Source organism: Ambystoma mexicanum, chromosome 3q, assembly GCF_040938575.1.
Source record: "Ambystoma mexicanum isolate Mex_15411 chromosome 3q, UKY_AmexF1_1, whole genome shotgun sequence".
In the NCBI taxonomy this organism is placed as follows: domain Eukaryota; kingdom Metazoa; phylum Chordata; class Amphibia; order Caudata; family Ambystomatidae; genus Ambystoma; species Ambystoma mexicanum.
Window position 1 is genome coordinate 754,337,241 of NC_090926.1, and position 18,696 is coordinate 754,355,936.

General features: G+C 42.0%; 1 protein-coding gene across 2 annotated transcripts in view; it reads left to right on the top strand.

The window, feature by feature from the left end:
* WBP2 (WW domain binding protein 2) overlaps nucleotides 1-18,696 on the top strand; it is a 417,756-nt gene that overhangs the window by 23,213 nt on the left and 375,847 nt on the right. For both annotated transcript variants that reach the window (XM_069654739.1, XM_069654740.1), the window contains exon 2: nucleotides 1,682-1,790. In XM_069654739.1, coding sequence (XP_069510840.1) covers nucleotides 1,682-1,790 — 109 coding nt within the window. The remainder of the gene's footprint in view (nucleotides 1-1,681; nucleotides 1,791-18,696) is intronic.

Below are 18,696 nucleotides of genomic sequence, written 5' to 3' on the forward strand. Positions count from 1 at the left end.
GCACGCGCCGACGAGGTCAGGCGCCAGTTGATGCCACCTGTATGCACTGCTGTGCGAAGTGGCTCACAGCGCCGGCCAGGCCTGCCGACGCACGCGGGTATTTGTTTTGGAGCGCCTGGTGTCAAGTGGAGCCGTACCACTGGTTCCTGGGTGGGGCGGGGAAAAGCACTCCTGGTGTGGATGCGGTGCACTGCTGCGACTTCATGGGCATCAGATGGGTCCGTGGAAGGCGGAGACCGGCGACACGGTCTCGGCAGTCAATGATGCCCTTCCCCGAATGAAGAGGCACGGGAAGGTACACTTATCGCCAATGTTATATCTGCGTAGCAAATCAAACACAGGCGCCATGGTGTGTAGGTCTAGCCTCTTTAATCTAGCAACATGAAATGGACATTCTGCAGTAACCCCGCATTTAGGTTTCAGGGTTGGCTGCCTGCACCCATAACGGGAGTAAAAAGGGAACGGGTGACTTGCCTGTCCCCACGTCCTGAGACCAAGGGCATAGAAAGAGGACATTACAGGAATAAGCTTCCTTTTATCTTCGAGCTATAGGTAACCATCTGTTCTTATGACGTTACTTGCTGTTTTAGTCCTTTTTCACAACTACCCTTTTTCCTATTCTGTCACTTATTGGCGCTGTGATGCCTTCGGGTGTGCGCTGCGTTGTATAAATTCTATTAACATAACATGGGTAAACATTTAAAAGGAAACTAGTGTTGGTGCATTTCGTGTTAAGCATGATGAGTTCTGAGAATAAGGCCCATCTTTGTTAATGTTAGTAGCAGCACATTAGGTAGAGCAAAAACAAAAGGCACTTTAGCATATCGAAGGGTGCGCTTTTGTTTCACATGGTTATGTCAAGTAGGAAATGCATGCTGTGTGAAGCAAAAGTTAGGAATGCAGAGAAGAAATGAAATAAAATAATTTCTTCAAATATGGAGCAATTCATCTAACCAAATTGAGCACTGCTTCCTTTGTTGTGTGAGGGGTCCCCCTCAACTGCAGTGTAATAAATAACACAAAGGGAGTAGCGCTGTTTAATTGCCGCATCAAAACAGATGTGAAAGTGCCACTTGATTGGAAGGGAAATTCTGACCTTTGACTTGATGTAAAGCCCTATTACCTTTTACTTCAATGTAAGGTTCTGCACATAAGATTTGATAGCTAACTGCTAATGTCATTATATTTCTACTTCCAGAAGAATATTCAAAATTATCAAAAATGGTATACTTTATTAATGTTCACTGCTGTACCTCCAGAGAAGAGATGACTGTTTTGGATAAAAGGCCAGCAGCGTCCCTCTCACTGACGTGTACAGTTGAGGAGCATGCCAATGGAAAGGAAGCCGCTGTATGTTCAGAAATTATGTGAACTGACAGGTGCAGGGGGTACCACCAGAGACAGGAGCTATTATCTGTGAGGGTAATTGACAAAAGTAAATGAAAGTGGTAAAAAAGGGCAGGACTAATGGACCAGGTGACCATCTCGTTAAGTGCCAAACCACACTCCTTTGAGAGTTTTACTTAAGATCTACAGTCTCTTCCCATTAGATTGGTGTGTTGGTGTGCTTCATGCAGGTAATTTACCAGTTTGTTGTTCCAGGGAAAAATAATCATGAGGTGTGTTTTTTTATTTTTTACAAATGTACTTAGCAATCCTGTATTCCTTTTTTCATTTGCAGTGTCCTGATGAACTATGACCATGTCGAGCTCTCTTTCAGTGATATGGAGTCTACTCCCGATCTCTTCAAAGGGACCAAGAAGGGCAGCGTGTTCCTGACACCCTACCGAGTGAGTGGCATTGGTTGTGCGTGCTGAGGTAGCGCTTGTCAATTGTGGTTAGGGAAACAAAGATTGAAATTATGGAAAATGTTGTTCTACCTACAAAGGAGTTAACTTCATGGCGTTCTGAAGCATGTTAACTTCCAGACTTGTGAATCCTCTCAACTTGCAGCTCCCATAGCAGGAAAATCAAGTTGGTCCAACCAGTTGTGTGCAATATATAGACATACATTTTTAAATTGCTCGATGGTAATATTTCAATGTAGATCAAGATGATTTTTGACGTACATAGGTCTGTATTGACAGACCCACAGCAAGCTTTCCAGAATACCTGTTTGCCCCACATCTGTCAAACTGGGAACATTTATAGGATGGATTTCAAAAAGTTTGTTCTATTCCTCCTTTACTGACCCACATTTCAATCATTCGAGGACACGACCACGACTGTCACTCAAAATTACCTGAATGGAACGGCATGTTTTGTGTATGTGTATGAGGTTCGCCAGAATGACGACTGCACTAAACATGTGCAAGATTGTGCTTTTAAACACTAAAACCTAGTATCCGTTTGGATGAATAATGCTGTAAATATGGGAAAATAAGTAATCCTTTTGCATCATAGTCTGCATTCTGGGATACATATGGCTGTAAGTAGTTTGGTAGAGGGATGATCCTACTTTTTAGCAGAACAGCATGCCAAACATTACTTTTCAAAGTAAGGTTACAAAACCACAGAGATTTACCTGTTATTCAAGCATTAATCGCTGCACAGCCAACACCCATCCTCTTATTATTTTTTTTCCAGGCGTGGAGAGGGGATGGTTAGTGCTGCATGGTGAGTTAATGCTACCTACAAGAGCGCATCGCATTCAAATCGCTATCCATTTCCCAGAAGTGCATCTCTAACTCAGTCCTCTTCCCCCCCCATGCCTCTCGCAGAAATTCACCAAGTCCAATCTACAAGACCAACTAGATCTAGCTATGCCCACCAGCTTTTAACACCAACATTCAGGCGGCCAAAGTAGGCCGCACCAGCTTCCCTGTCTTGGCAGCAAAACATTGGAACTCACTATCTCCAGCCCTGAGAGATGAAAAAACCTACTGGGCCTTCAGACAATTGAAAACACTGCTCATCACATAGAGCGACCTGGAATACTCCAGATAAACCTATTTCTGTTTTACTTGAATACTCTGTTTATTTCTATGGTAATGCAACTAGGGCCTAGATGCCCGTGGGCTGAGAGCGCTGCTACAAATGTGAAAATAGGTATTTCAGTTGTTGAATTCTGGGAATGTTTGAGTATTTGTTAGCATAAAATACCTCTCTCTATTAGTAACAAATGATTGGAAATACTTTTAATCATTAGGAATGTTCAGTCTACAACATTATTCATTTGGAGTTGATACATGTTAATAAATGGTTGTATGTCGGGTGGGTTGGAGTTCATAGTTGAAAAGCCAGTTGGATACCTTGCTATGCCTTATTAGGAGTGCATTGGCCAAAAAAAGTATGGATCAGCTCAATGATTAAACAAAATCAGTGCAAAACTGGTAGGTCTTATTCATCCAGATATCAAGGGATGCCCTTACTGGGTAAGGAGGGGCTGACTGCTATTCGCATATGCTAACAATGTGAGCTGTTCCTACATGGAGTTGGGAAGGTAATGCCTCCCCCATTAACATCGAGTTACTCTACAAAAGAGAGTAAGGGATGGAGAGGCTGCCATTCTGGACTTAGGTGGGGTTTACTGATTTGTGCTTTAGGATTTTAAACTTTTAAACAAATTGGTATTTCTGAGGAACACTGTCAGAGGATTGTGTTTTACTAGTTTAGAAGCTTGTTCCAAAAGCTAGCAAAAACATGTTTTTTCCAATTGGGCTCCCTTTTTAGTTACCTGGTAATGTTCTACTTGCGTTTGTCAGGCCACGGGCCAGAATCCCTGCTTGTTTCTCGCAGAGGTCTGCCCTGCTTTTTATCACTCGTCACACCACCAACAGCCAAAATTAAATTCCTCCACCACCCCCAATGGACAAAACTCACCAGGTGTGATGCCGCACCAGGACTTAAGCTCAATGTGATTCTGCAACCCGGCAGAGGGGTTTTACAGTGAAATGAGAAGCAGAAAAGCTAGAGGGCGAGTGTGGATTCCTCAGAGTGCCCCACAAAGCTTGATGCAGCATCTTGTGGCCTAAAGGTGGTATGATGGCTGCAGGGAAATGAGGAGATGCATGCAAAAGGGTGCATGGGTGGGGGGGAGGGCATAGGATGGGCAGTCAACTAATAAGGACAAACAATGAAGTGCCCACCAACCGTGGGTCAATCCCGTCCCCTGCACACTTATGGATACTGGGTACCGGTCAATATTTGAATATCATATCGATAATTTCAATACCAGGACTCTCCTATAAAATTTTTTTTAAAAAAAGTCCACACCATTATAATTAAAAAACATTTTTGTTTTTTTTCTTTCTTACGTGATAAAAACCCATACTTTCACAGTTTTTTCCTTTTTTAGTAGATTTCATTCTAAATTATAATGTTTACAATTTAACAGTAAATACAAATAATGATGATTCAAATTTTGGTTGGCTCTACGCATTTCGGGGAAACCCTCCTTCCTCGGGAGCAATCAATCTTCACTTTATCTTTAATATTTTTCATTCCAAGGCAGGATCTATGGTCTAAACATATGTATATGATATTAGTATTACTTTTCACCCCAATGTTCTCCCACTTCTTACACCTCTCATGGTTTAATTAGTACTTATTCACCTGATAAGGATTAAGTGTTGGACAAACAGTACATCCAAAGGGACATTTTTCTGAACCAAAGGACTGGCACTCTGTAAAAGAAAAAGGGGTGGAGCCATGATTACTATATGGATTACATAATGGCCTAGTCACTACTCTCAAGATTTATAAAGCGATTATATACACAAGTAAGGCACCCCTACCTCCTGCAGTGGATTTCTCCTGGATTCAACAATGTCCTTCTTATGTATTTAGGAGTCCTGACGGGGGACTATATCAAATCCTCTGTCCCGCTTATGGAGTTGCTATGTGGCTTAGTTCTAAAGTAAAAGGAAAACCATCAAGGAGTGAAAAATTCACTATTGCTCTATTCTCAACAAGTTAAATTATACAAAAAATGGGGAACAAAAGTGATTTACCTCTATTCATCTAGGCTGTGCTGTATTCGTTTGCCAGCGTGCTGAGAACCCGCGCACGCTGGAAAAAGAATCGGAAAATGTCCAATATTTATGTTGTCAACATCCAGGTATTTCTTTCTCCCGGACACTGTGCTGGATAAGGAACCAATTGCATTCTGAGTGTTAACCTGGTAGCTTATTAAGTAAAATTCATTACGCAATGCTGTAGGCACAAACGGAAATGCGTATGTATTGTGACTACGGCAACCTCTTGAGGTTTTTTCTAAAATTAAATCTCTGCTGTTAGTTTACCAATCCATGTGATGAGTACTTTGTATGACTCATAATCAAATAATTTTGAGTTGTCTAGTGCTACTCCGATGTAAGGGAAATCCTTCCTATTCGATTTGGTTTATGCAGGATGGGTGCGCCATTGTCTTGAAGAAAAAACGGTTGGGAATGCCTAGAAAAAAGGGAATATAATACACTAAATGACAGAATATGTAGGCTTTATGGGTAGTCCTAGTTAGACATTAACTCACTATAGCCTCTTTAGAAATCAGGCTCCTTCCCATTGAAAACAGTATTTGTAGTTGCAGCGTTACCCATAAGGACTACATATTCTGACATTTAGTGTATTATATTACTTTTTTTTAAGCCATTCCCAACCGGTTTTTCTTCCTTTAAGAAATGGAGCACCCATCCTACATAAACCAGATCGGATAGCAACGAGTAGCACTAGACAACTCGAATTTATTTGATTATGAGTCAAACTACTCATCACATGGCTTGATAATCTAACAGCAGAGTATGTAATTTTAGAAAAAACCTCAAGAGGTTGCTGTAGTCACAATACATACACATTTCTGTGTGTGCCTACAGCATCGCATTAGTTGTGTGTGTGGTGCGTACTTAATAAGCTACCTGGTTGAACACTCGGAATGCGATTGGTTCCTTATTTACCTTATTTAGTCAGAAGAAGGATTTGGATTGTATTTCCCACAATGATTTTCTGAAGGGTATCCCCAATATGTTTGAAGGTGAAACAGGGATGGATACCTATACGAGGCTAATGCGACAACACCAAGTAAACTGTGACGCTATTGCACCAGTTAAAGCCTAAAAACTGACATCGAGGAATAGGAATCAGTGGTTTGATGGAAAGGTTAAGTGTCATCAAGCAGCATATAGGAAAGTGGTAAAAAAGTGGCTTATGACCAGAACCACTGTAGATCATGTAATAGCCAAGCAGGCTTTAAACATGTATAAAATTGATATTGTGCAGGCAAAAGCACAAAGACTGCAAAGACAAATAGACATAGCAGCCACTAAACACAGGGTGCTTTTTCAGCTATTGGATCCATTTTTAATCCAAGCAGTATAAACCCCAGTCTGGTTCCATCTCCAGAAGATGGCAAATGATTTAAACAATTTCTTCCTTGACAAAAAGAAACCGATTAGAACCATCATTGATGTGCATTCAAATATGACTGTTGTTAAATAAACTAGAATCGAGGGTCAAGAAGGAGACCTATCCAGCAGAGTTTAACTTTACCTCAGTTGATAAAGAAACTATTGAAAAACTAATGCTACATCTTAAACCAACCAATTTTGTCTATGATCCAATTCCAGCATATCTGGCAAAACAACATGCCCAGGCTCTGAGTGAACCTATTCAAGCGTTTATAAATGCCTCCTTGGATCATGGCTTTGTACAGGAGAAGTTCAAAAGATCCTATTTCACACCGCTGCTAAACCCTCCCCCCCTCCCCCAAAAAAAACCTGGATCCTAAGATTGTAGCTAATTATCACCCCATTGCAGGATTATTATGGCCAACAGAAATCCTTGCAAAAGTGGTAACCTCTATGCTCCAGGATGATTTGGATGCCAATAATATCCTAGATGTCCACCAGTCTGGCTTCAGGCCAGAGACTGCTTTGGTAAATGTCTGGGATGATTTACTTGTAAATGCAGACAAGGAGGATATCGGCATGCTTGTCATGCTAGACCTGTCTGCGGCTTTCGATACTATGGACTATGACATACTTGGTACTAGGTTAACATCTTTTGCACATGTATCTGAAAAAGCATTGAAGTGGTTTACTTCTTTTCTTACGATCGATTTCAACAGGTTAAGACTAGTCAGTATGTATCTGAAAAGCTGGCAGTACCTTGTGGTGTACCACAGGGCTCATCTGTCACCTGTTTTGTTCAGTTTGTACATTCTTCCACTGCTAAAAATCTTTGCCGAAATTGATCTTCAGTACCACTCTTATGTAGACGATATACAGATTTATGTGACCTTGAAAGAACCATTGCAGGCAGAGCGCATAGTACAGTGTGCAGAAAGAATCCGTCTTTGGATGGTTGAAAATAAACTTAAGCTAAATCCCAGTAAAACGGAAATCGTCATTTTTGGATAAAAAAACAAATTGGGGAACATTTTCCCAATACTACTATGTCCAACTCTTTTTGGAATTGCTTCCAAATTTACTGACTCTGTGAAAAACCTAGGTTGTGTCTGACAACAACCTGGATTGCAATTTACAGGTAAACCAGATTATTAAGGCTGTATATTATCAGCTGAACATTTTGAAACCAATTCTTCCTCTGGTGGCTGAACATGACCGGGTAGTGGTTGTTAATGCTAGGCTGGACTACTGCAAAGCGCTGTTGGTAGGCAGTCCAAAATACCAGCTAAAGCGCCTTACAGTGGCCCAAAACACAGCTGTACGCCGGATCTTCTCCCTGCCCTGGAAATCATCAGTCTCTGACTTCCGCATAAAACTTCATTGGTTACCAGTTGAGTGGCGGATTCAATTCAAACTATTGTGCCTTGTGTTCAGATGCATTCATGAAGTGGCACCATTTTATTTGTCATCCAAAATTAAGATCTATAAACCTTCACAGTGTTTGCGATCTTTAGATCAGGGCTTATTGATGATTCCCTCATCTAAAACTATATGGGGTGATGGACCTTTTTCGGTGGCCGGCCATTCAGGCCTACAACTCACTTCCTCCTTATCTTTGGTAGATTGAGTCTATGTTCGTTTTCAGGAAGAAATTGGAGACTATCTGTTCTTATAAATTTGGGATCTCATTACGTAGATACGCTATGCTGACTTGATCTGCACCTAGATGCAGCTTGTTGCTTGGTTCCAATGGATATGCGCCATATAAATTTCTAACCTAACCTATTGACAAGATAAATAGTAGGCATTTTTTGATTCTTTTAACATGGCGCGGGTTCTCCGCACGCTGGAAAACTAACACAATACAACCTAGTTGAGTAGAGGTATATATTTTCACTTTTGTTCTCTATTCTTTTGTATAAATTAACTTGTTGAGAATAGGATAACACAGAGGATTGGCCGACAGTGAATTTTTCACTTCTTGATGGTTTTCCTTTTACTTTACAACTAAGCCACATTGCAACTCCAGAAGCAGGACCGAAGATTTGATATAGTCTCCTGTCAGGACTCCTAAATACGTGTTGATATAGTCCACTGTCAGGTTTCCTAAATGCACAAGGACAGGAAAAATCTACTGCATAAGGTAGGGGTGCCTTACTTGTGTATATAATCTCTTCATAAATCTTGAGAGTAGTGACTAGGTCACTATCTAATCATATAGTAATCATAGTACCAGTCCCTTCGTTGTGAAACATTTCCATTTGGATGTACTATTTGTACAACACTCAATCCATATCAGGTGAATACATGCTCATTAAACCACGACAGGTGTAAGAAGTGGGAGAATGTTGGGGTGAAGTGTAATACTAATGTGATATACATGTGTTTAGATCATAGATCCTGAATTGGAATGAAGAATATCAAAGATAAAGTGAAGATTGATTGCCCCTGAGAAAGGGGGATTCCCGAAAAGCATAGAGCCAACCAAAAATGTAATCCTCATTATTTGTATTTTGATTTAATGTTAAATTGTAAACATATAATTTGGAGTGTTTAATTTCGAATTTATGAAATATACTTAAATAAGGAAAAACAGTGAAGTGTGTTTTTTCACTTAAGAAAGACCAACAAAAATGGTATTTGTGTTATAATGGTATGGAAGAGTGTGGACTCGTTTGCCTTTTTTAAAAATGTATTTATTTATTTTTAGATAGTCTGGTATTGAAGTTATCCATATGATCTTCAAATATTGACTGGTACCCAGTATCCATAGGTGTGTGGTGGATGGGAGTGACTCACGGTTGGTGGGCACTTCATTGTTTGTCCTTAGTATACTCAACCTAGTACCAGGGTTGCTCTTCCTCCTCGCACCCTTTACAAACAATTTTTGATACAGAGGTGTGCTCCTGACCTTTTGCTTTTCTCAGTCCACTAATAAGGCAATCCTGAGTTTGCAGTTTCTTTGGCCCATTGCTATGTAAGGATGTCCATCCAAGTTCTTTTCACAGCTTTGTCCAGCATCTGAAACATTTTCTAGCAGTTGTGGCAAGCCAGGAGGAGGACTCGGACCAAAAGACATGTTTGACTGTAGTTTTATTTATATTAAAAGAAAACCTGCTCAATGACCCTACTACTAAAAGGGAGTTCCCTTCCAAACTAAACTAAGGTGCTTGTCTATAGTACATAATAAAAATGAGTCCCCGGTCAAAACCTATCCACTAAACTGGCCCTACCACTTAGCAAAAAGTTTAAAGAAATAGGTTGAGTGCCCCGCACTCTTGGTTCTTCACAAATGTATCTCTGGCTGTCCCAGGAGTCCCTCCTACGCCTGGATCCAATGGTTAGAAGTAAACAAAAGTTCCACTCAAAGAAAACTGTTCTCGTCAGTCTATCAAAAGTTCCTAGTTTTGAAAACCGTCTCAAGTTCCTGGAAGAACAAAATGTCTAAACTTTTTTAGGAGGAGGGAGATTTCCCTGATCCGCTTCCGCCAACATGTGGTTGATCTCTCCACACTTTGACTAAATTTTTGGGGGTACTCCGACCCCCTCTCTGCTTCTGGTTCTTAGTTTTTCTTAGGTCTGTGTGGCCCTTCTCAGCATTTATGCTGCTCTGGTTTCCTGGGCTCCCGTAACCCTTGGATGGGGCTAGCATAGTCCTTCCCTCTTCCCCACTTGTTCTCTCTTCTCCTCCCTCCGGCCTGGGCAACCTGCGTACCTGCTGTGTTGCAGTGCTTGCTCCAGTGAGGGTCCACCTCGTAAGTGATGGTGCATGCTCCACGGCTTTCATCTTCACTTCTGGAGACTAGCAGTCTTTGCATCTCTTTCCTTCTCCCCTCTGAACCCTCCCCTCCCCACCCCCACACTCCTCCTCGACCCCCGCTCACTGCGGGCTCCAGGTCCACCATGTCCTGTGGTTGTGCCTCCATGACTGGTTTACTTTGCACGGCCTCTGCCTCTCCGCCCTTGCGTGCTTCCTCATCTGGTGTATGTCTCCCTCTGGCTTCCACCACCTTCTGCGCTGCCGCCGGCTGTGCTGGTCTGTACAGCTCTTCCCCTTGACAAGGTTTTCTTGTCTGAGACTCCCCTCAATGTTAGGTTTTTCCTCCTCCATTCAAGGTTTGTTGGTCCTTTATTCTTGCTCTGGTATTCAGAAGGGGCGTAACATTCACCACAGGTTGACAAACGTGTGGAAATTTCAGCATTACCTTGAGCCAAACACAAAGTTGTATTGCCAGTATATCTTACTCCCATGTAGGCAGGAAATGGGTTGGGTATGTAATTGGAGAGAATTACACAATAATTAACGGAAGGCGCCGTGCTGTGGGGAACTGCGTGAACGTCTATCATAGAGCGGAGCGGAGAGCGGAAGGGCTGAAGGGCGGCAGGGCTGAAGGGGCGGTGGGTCCCGTCGGCTCCTCTCCAGCTCCAGCGCCGGCTCCGGCTCCGGAAGGCGTGGAAGTCTCCCGTGCCGCATTGTCTTTGAGCTCGGGAGTGAAACGGATTAACGCGGTTTAATGCCCGCGTGGTGACGGGGTGAGGTGAATCCCCCCAGGAAACTACGGCAGAACTCGCAGGCAAGTCATCATTCCGTGTAACATTAACTCCAATTAAAGAACAGTAAGCAGCAAGCACTGTGTACTTGCGGTTGTAACCGCAATCTTCCATACAATTCAGCCTTGACTTCATTTTTAGTCTCACCACAGTCCCCCAGCCCCCCCCGAACTGTAAAACACATGGAAGCAGATAGTCGCCGTCTTCGCAGCGCGAAGAAAGGCGGGGCAATTGTGCTTGAAGTGATAAGAAATTCGAAGGGTTTGCTGTTACCCATTCAAAGTCATTCCATGATTAACGTACAAACAGACAACAGTCACAACCTTATTAAAGAAAACGAAAATGCATGCAGAATTTCGAATACAACAACCTTACCTGACGTTATAGAAGAGGATGTGCCGAAAGTGCCGGAACCTGTAAAAAAAACACACAATAGAGAAGACCACACGCAAAGCGCCGCATCACCGGGCACAGGTATGCTGTTCTCGCTACAGCCCCCCGGAGGGGAGGCGGGGCGAGACAGCGCTGCGGCTCACGGAGATAGCGCAATGGCGAGTGTTGAAGATGCTGAGAATGATTGCAGCACAACGCAAACGGAGATGATGGCCCCGGTTCAAGTAAGAGAGTCGGGAAATCGAGAGGAGTCCCGAGGAGGCGAACAGGAATCAGACACCCAGATGACAAATCAGATCAACCAACAGCCGAGGTACGCTACACCTACAGCTGCAACCGTGAGCATCACTGCTCAGGTGCATGCAGTTCACACAGAAGAGGAGGTGCGAAACCCGGCGGGAGCAACACAAACCAATACCAGCGTAATGGGAGATGAGCCCAGGGAGCCCCTCCTATCAACAGAAGAAAATCATAAGAAGAGACCAAGAGAATCAATGGAGAACACAACATGGAAGACAATCACACGAAATAATATAAAACATCAGAAAAACAAAAAGGGGCAATTGCGAACAAAAAACACTGTCAATTGCAAAAGCTTGCAAAGCAGCAAAGATGGGCTATGTAAAAACAAAGGCATCACTACAAGAAAACCAAGTTCAATGAAATTGCTAACTGATTTCTTTGAGAATCAGCTGTTAGCCAAATCCAAGAGATGCAGTGATCTATCCGATGCAGAAATACTCGCAGCAGTAAACACCATGCCACTAGCAAAACAGCGTAAAATGAAACACACAACAAGAAGTGGGCAAGACCATGAAGCAGTGACAGACGAACAAATGCTAGACATAGGGGATGAAATAGTAGCAATCAGCGACAAGGTAAACGAGGAAAAAGCGATAAAGAACAAAGAAATAGTCACAAGTCCCATGATAATAGTAACAGCACAACCTGCCGTGCTCATGGAAGCAACAGATGCTCACAAAGTAAACAGAGAAGTGACAATGCCAGAGCCTGTACCAACATCAAAAGAGGGACAGGGAGGATCACAAAAAGTAGATAACGAACCAGACGCAGAGAAGATGATAGAAGCAGACCACAAGGAAGCACGTGCGAGGAGCACACCACAAGAAAAATCTGTAACACCACAGCCCACAATAACAGGGGGAAGTGAGAAAGAAATAACAAATAGCCCAGTACAAAAGAAAGCTATAACGAGCCCACACTCCAGACCAACATTAGGAACCAGTACACAGCAGGACATCGAGGAGCAAGAATACCAAGACAAGCAAACGAAAATCAGAACACAGTGTACAGAGCATGTGAACAATGTATCCCCATTGAGAACACAGAACTCCAGCGGCTGGCCACAAACGCCAAGAAGAAGACTCCGTGACTTCCCGCATGTGCACAGCAGGAACACTGCATTGCAATCTCCGAACATATCGCATGAGCCAACGACAAAGAAAACGGATCTACTAAGCATCATGTCATCGATAACCATTGCACTAAATCCCTTTTGCAAACTGTATGAGACATTAAATGACACAGTAAAGGATCAACAGGTCACTCTTGCCATGGTTCTAACGAAAGTCCTCTTGCTGGAAGGATACATAACAGCAAATAAAAACAGTCAAGAACATACTGATCAAAAAATCAATTCTGATGGGCCAAATCACAGTGACAGGAATGGGGCGCTGCATGAAGCTAAAGGTAAAGAAAACAAGCTGAAAGAAGCTGAAACTCAAACTGAAACGGTCATCGATCTAACGATAGAACAGAAAACAACCAAAAGTGTAGAAATTAAGACCCAAATGAAAGACAAAATGGAAACAAGGAGCATTAGCGATATGCAGCCCACAAGTACCATAAAGCACACACCAAAAGTGGTCCTAATGTTAAACAAAACCCCCTCACTTAATGAACAACAAGAGGATGGTGTAGCAACAACATACAAAATGTTTGACAAAATTACCACGAATAATGATGTTAACAAGGGAAACACAAGATCTTGCATAGATAACAACAGAGATCCAATGATAGACAGGAACGTTAAGGAGCATGTAGACACAGCGGTGAGAGTGGAAAATTGGAAGACACCAATGACATCGTCAAAGGACATGAAATTGCAGAGAAATCAACAAAACCAGATGCCAGTCAAAGGAAACCAGAACTGCGGCAACCAAGTAGCAAAAGAGTCGGTGGTGCTAATAAACCAAGGAGGAATTCCAGAGCCTGAGGACACACTAATGAATGTCAGCTTGTATATAGATGACGCTGAAAATCCCCCCATAATGCCGGGATACACAGAGCAACTGACAAAGATGAGCCATCGTTCAGAAACTGAGTTGTCGCCAAAATCAAAAAAAGTTTGTAACAAGGTAGACAAGGAGCGAGACTTTGAAACTCTTGAAGAGAAACAAAATCGTTTGATCTACCATGTACATAATAGTGAGAAAAAAAATCGGGACATGATAAAACAAAACTCTGTAAGCAATGAAAAAACAAAATCAGAATTGCATAATCAACACAAAAGTAGTGACGTAGAAGTAAATAAAAATCTTGATCAAACGTGCAATAAAAGCAGGAGCCAAGAAGGGAAATTGGAATACACACATACACAGTATAAACCACAGTACCAGCGACAAAATCAAAAAGAGAACAACAAAGAGCCACTTACAATAGGGAAACAATAACGAAAGCAAACAGCAATCATGATAAAAGGCGAGATCAATCAGAGAAAAGATACACGGCAGCCCAAGGTGCGACCACTCGCAATATAAGGCAGGGGAGAAGAATAGACGAGGACATCAAATGTCAAAACAAATAATAAAAGAGAATGTAGATGGATGATCAAAATAACACAAAGAAGTTGTAATAAAGAAGAGGTCATTCTAAATAGAAGAACAATTTTGGACATATTACATTACATGCGCGACCTACGATACATAATATCAAAAGACATACAAATCGTGGAACCTTGGCATACCAGAAAGGGGGCAGCAGCATTGTTACATTTTAATTCCAGTACAATATGCCGAATGATTGAGAAACATCATGACGACTTCTATAATCATGGATATCACATAGAAGAAATCATGATAAATAAACATCAAGCAAATATAGAAGCACAGAGGAACAAATCGGAAATCAAAAGAGAAAACAAGCAAATCGAAGCGGTAACAATATGTGCGCTGACCAACTAAGGGGGGAGAACTTGCAAAAAGAACACAAAGGAACACAGGCCAAGAAAGTGGCACAAAGTCGATGCATAAGGGATAATAGAATACAGATCAGGGAAAGTGAAATAAACAAACAGGCTCTAACGCAAAGAAGAACAGGTGAGCAATACCATACGACAAAGGTACAAAGAAGTCAATTTGACGAGAAGGTGATAACAAGATCGGTGACACAAAGAGTAGACAAAAGTCCGTCCACACAGAAAAAAGAAGCTCCACAGAATAGCAAAACAGGACTATGGGGTTGGCTACCGAAAGCATTGTCCCGCCGATATAACAAATAGCCATCCTGGCAAGACAAGACGGCAACAAACGACCAGAACAATGAGCGGGGCGAAACTGTAAAGTTATGCTCATGGAACACGAGAGGACACTCCCACTTAACCACACCAGGAGACCCCAATCTAGGAGAATTTGATATCATATGTCTCCAAGAGACATGGCTGCAACAAACTCCCACGATGGAAGGCTACCAGATCATTCTGGCACCTGCCGCAAGGGGAATTAAAGGACGTCCAACTTCAGGACTGATGATAGCATGTCGAAATGGATGTGGAGCTTCAATGGAAACAACAATAACCTCCAACCAGTCAATTTTAGCAGTAATACTCACCTGGGGTGAGGTAGGCAAACAAAAAGTGAAAAACAAAAAAGTTATGATAATCAACACTTACTGGAATCCAGTAACAATAAGTGCAAGAAAACTCAATGCAATGTGCAACGAGGCAATAGAGGTAGCAATGCGTGAGTATCAAGTATCAACAATACTCGTGTGCGGAGACCTGAATGCCAATTGCAAAACAACACAAAAGGCAAGCAAAACCATAGCACTGCAAGCCGCAGAACAACGCGGCAAAGAATGGCTCAAATTCTCCGGCATGCATGGACTTCACAACGTAGATGAGGCTTTCCCAGTAACAAACAGAATACCAACATGGGAGCGTGCGCCTTTGGCAACCACGATTGATTACATATTTGTATCAGAATCACTACTGCATGACATCGAAGAGTTTAATGTGCGACGCACGTTCATGAGTGATCACAACATGTTGGTAATATCTTGGCTGGCAGAGAACAACAAAAGCGGCCGAAATTTGCAACTCGAACCGAACGCACAAGGAACACGAATAAGAATAAGTGCGAATGAGATCATCAAAGCGACAGCAAAATACGAAGCAGATGCACTGACATCAACAGTGCCCGACATTGATTATCAACCACTACTAATTCCGCACATATGTCCGACAAAAGGAAGAGGACACATGATGAAAACTGACACAAAACATGCATATAATAAAGAACTTATTGCAAAAAGGCGTGAATACAGAAAAGCGCTACGTAACGCACGCAAAAAATCCATCAATGAAACACCCGCAAATATCAGGAACATAAAATCAAGATACAAAGCATGGGTAAGAGCCCATAGATATAAACTGTATCAAGCTGACGCGGAACAAATTATCAAGGCTCTCATTACAAACAACAGCAGACATTTCTGGACTCTATTAAGAGATACAGAGCAAACCCTTGAGAGACAAATTTTGAACAACATTAGTCAACATGCGTGGGAACAACACTTTGAAACAGTTTTCAAAGCAGAAGAACCATATACCAGCATTGAGACACAATCGAAAGCAACAAACTGGGTCAATGTAGAAAATAAAGAAGACATTTTGAATATAATCAAGAACTTAAAGAACTCCAGAGCACCTGGTCCAGACGGCATTACCAACGCTGAATTAAAAAAATATGCAAACGAATGGACAAGCTTCATAAGTGCTATTTTTCGACGCTGCACAGAACTAAAGTCGATACCTGAATCATGGACAAAAGCTATAATAGTTCCGATTTACAAAAAAGGAACCTTACAGATCCAGCAAATTTTCGTCCGATTGCGTTATTGGACGTGATAGGCAAAGTATACGCAACGTTACTAATGAAAAGATTTCAAACATGGGCTGCATCAGCAAAATGCAATGATGATTATCAAACTGGCTTTAAGAAAAACGCAGGAACCTCGTGTAACATTCTGGCGTGTAACATCTTAAAAAGCAAAGCACTGCAACACAAACAGTGTCTTTTTGTAGTCTTCATTGACTTCACTCAAGCTTTCGATCGTATTGAAAGGCCGATCCTATGGAGAAAACTAAAAAAATGGAATTGCCCGGAAGACATACTAGCCCCGATACAGGCTCTGCATCATGAAACCAAAATGCGAGTTCGTCTCAGCCGAGAAGGGGATTTGTCTAATGAAGTCAAGAGCACCCGAGGAGTCCAGCAGGGATGCCCGTTGGCTTCAGCGCTGTTCATCACCTACATTGGGGACATTCAAGACATTGGGCAAACAATAAGGGTATTCCCGCCAAAAATCGGAGTCACAGAAATCGGCCATCTCCTATATGCGGACGATCTAACTTTTTTTGATCAAACACAAATAGGTCTGCAAAGAAAGTTAAGTGCCCTACAGCAATATGCAATAAGCAACCACCTGGAAATTAATATAAGCAAAACAAAAGTTATGATCTTCCAAAATCGTGAGAAAAAAAACAGCAATTTCAGATGGCGGCTGGGCCACACTGAAATCGAGTCTGTCACCTCATTCAAATATCTTGGAGTATTCCTAGACAGTTCACGCCAAGAAAACACAATGCAAGCGGAACTGTTTGGAAAGACAGACAAACTAGCAGCCCAAGCAAAAGCTATCGATGGCAAATTTGGGAAATACTCACTTGTCCCAGTTTTAAACTTCTATAAAATGAAGGTCGTACCTACCTTGACATATGGGATGGAAGCGATGTCCATGATGCCAAAGCAAATATGGGCTAAACTAGAGGCCCGATTTTGGCGAAAAGTCTTGAAATTACCCCAATCGACATCAGGGGTGGCCATACGCCGAGAACTCAGCCTGCAATCTTTAAAATGCACAGTGGTGTGCAACACCATAATGCTCTTTAGGAAAAGCAGAATGGACACCAGCAATAAAATCTTCAATATGATTAAATGCGAAATGGATGCCAGAAACTGTCAGATGCTAATAACATGGCAAGAGGAAAATCTAGGTGTATTATGTGATATAGCATCGGACGAACAAGAACTGATTGAAAATCCATGCAAAGTTCTACAAAAAATTAAAGATGCAGATTGGGCAATGACGATCGACGTTACAACAAGATCGAAACTCATGGCTCACTTACCACATAATATATTGAAACGAAACGAGTTGCAAGGCTTCATAAACCAATTTCCAAATAAAAAGGCGCAAAATTTAATTTTACGAGCACGACTCAACATAATGAAAACAAATGAGATACTTCATATCAGAGGACAAACAGCAACTAACGATTGTCGTTTTTGCAACAATGCCAGCCACCCTGTCAAAGAAACAATAAGACATTTGCTCATGTCATGCCCAGCAACGAATTTCATTAGACAACAGTATTTGTCACACATGCCCGGTTTTAACATATTACACGAGGAAAATACCTGGTGGTGCAGGCTCATTGGGGGTGATAAAATCACATGGCAAGTTGCAGCAGCAAAAATGTTAGAATACATCGACCAACAACTACTCAACAACAATGGGTGTCACCAAGAACAAATACAACAGTGACCACAACATCCATCAAATGAACCGGCAAATTACAAATTGCCCACAGAAAGCGACAAACTGATCAGATAAATAATCGTATGAAATGATGAGAAGAGCTGTATTGTAAAAATCCAATGTGATTAAACAATAAAAAAAAAAAAAAAAAAAAAAATGGGTTGGGTATAGGGCATTCTCCATGGGAATGGTAGTCGTTGAAACCCTAAAGGGGAAGACACTCCCAGTGAGATCTCGCTATCCCAAACCCCTAGGGAGGGTTTTGTTGAGCAGGCTCATCTTCCTGGCCTCAAAGGGGTGCCTCTCCCTAGGGAAGAAGGGATGTAGTTTCTAGATTTGTCAACTACTCCTCCCGTTAAGTGAGTGGCTGCCCCCCATCCCCCCATTCAGGAGTAAGGGGAAAATGAACAGCTAAGGAAAACTACATTCACTGTTCCTTTCCGATGTTCCACAGAAAAAATAAAAAGGTTGTAGATCCAAAAACCACCTCATCATCCGGGCATTAGAATCCTTCCTTAGACTCATCCAGGTTAGGGGTGAATGATCATTCATTATTCAGAACTTTCTC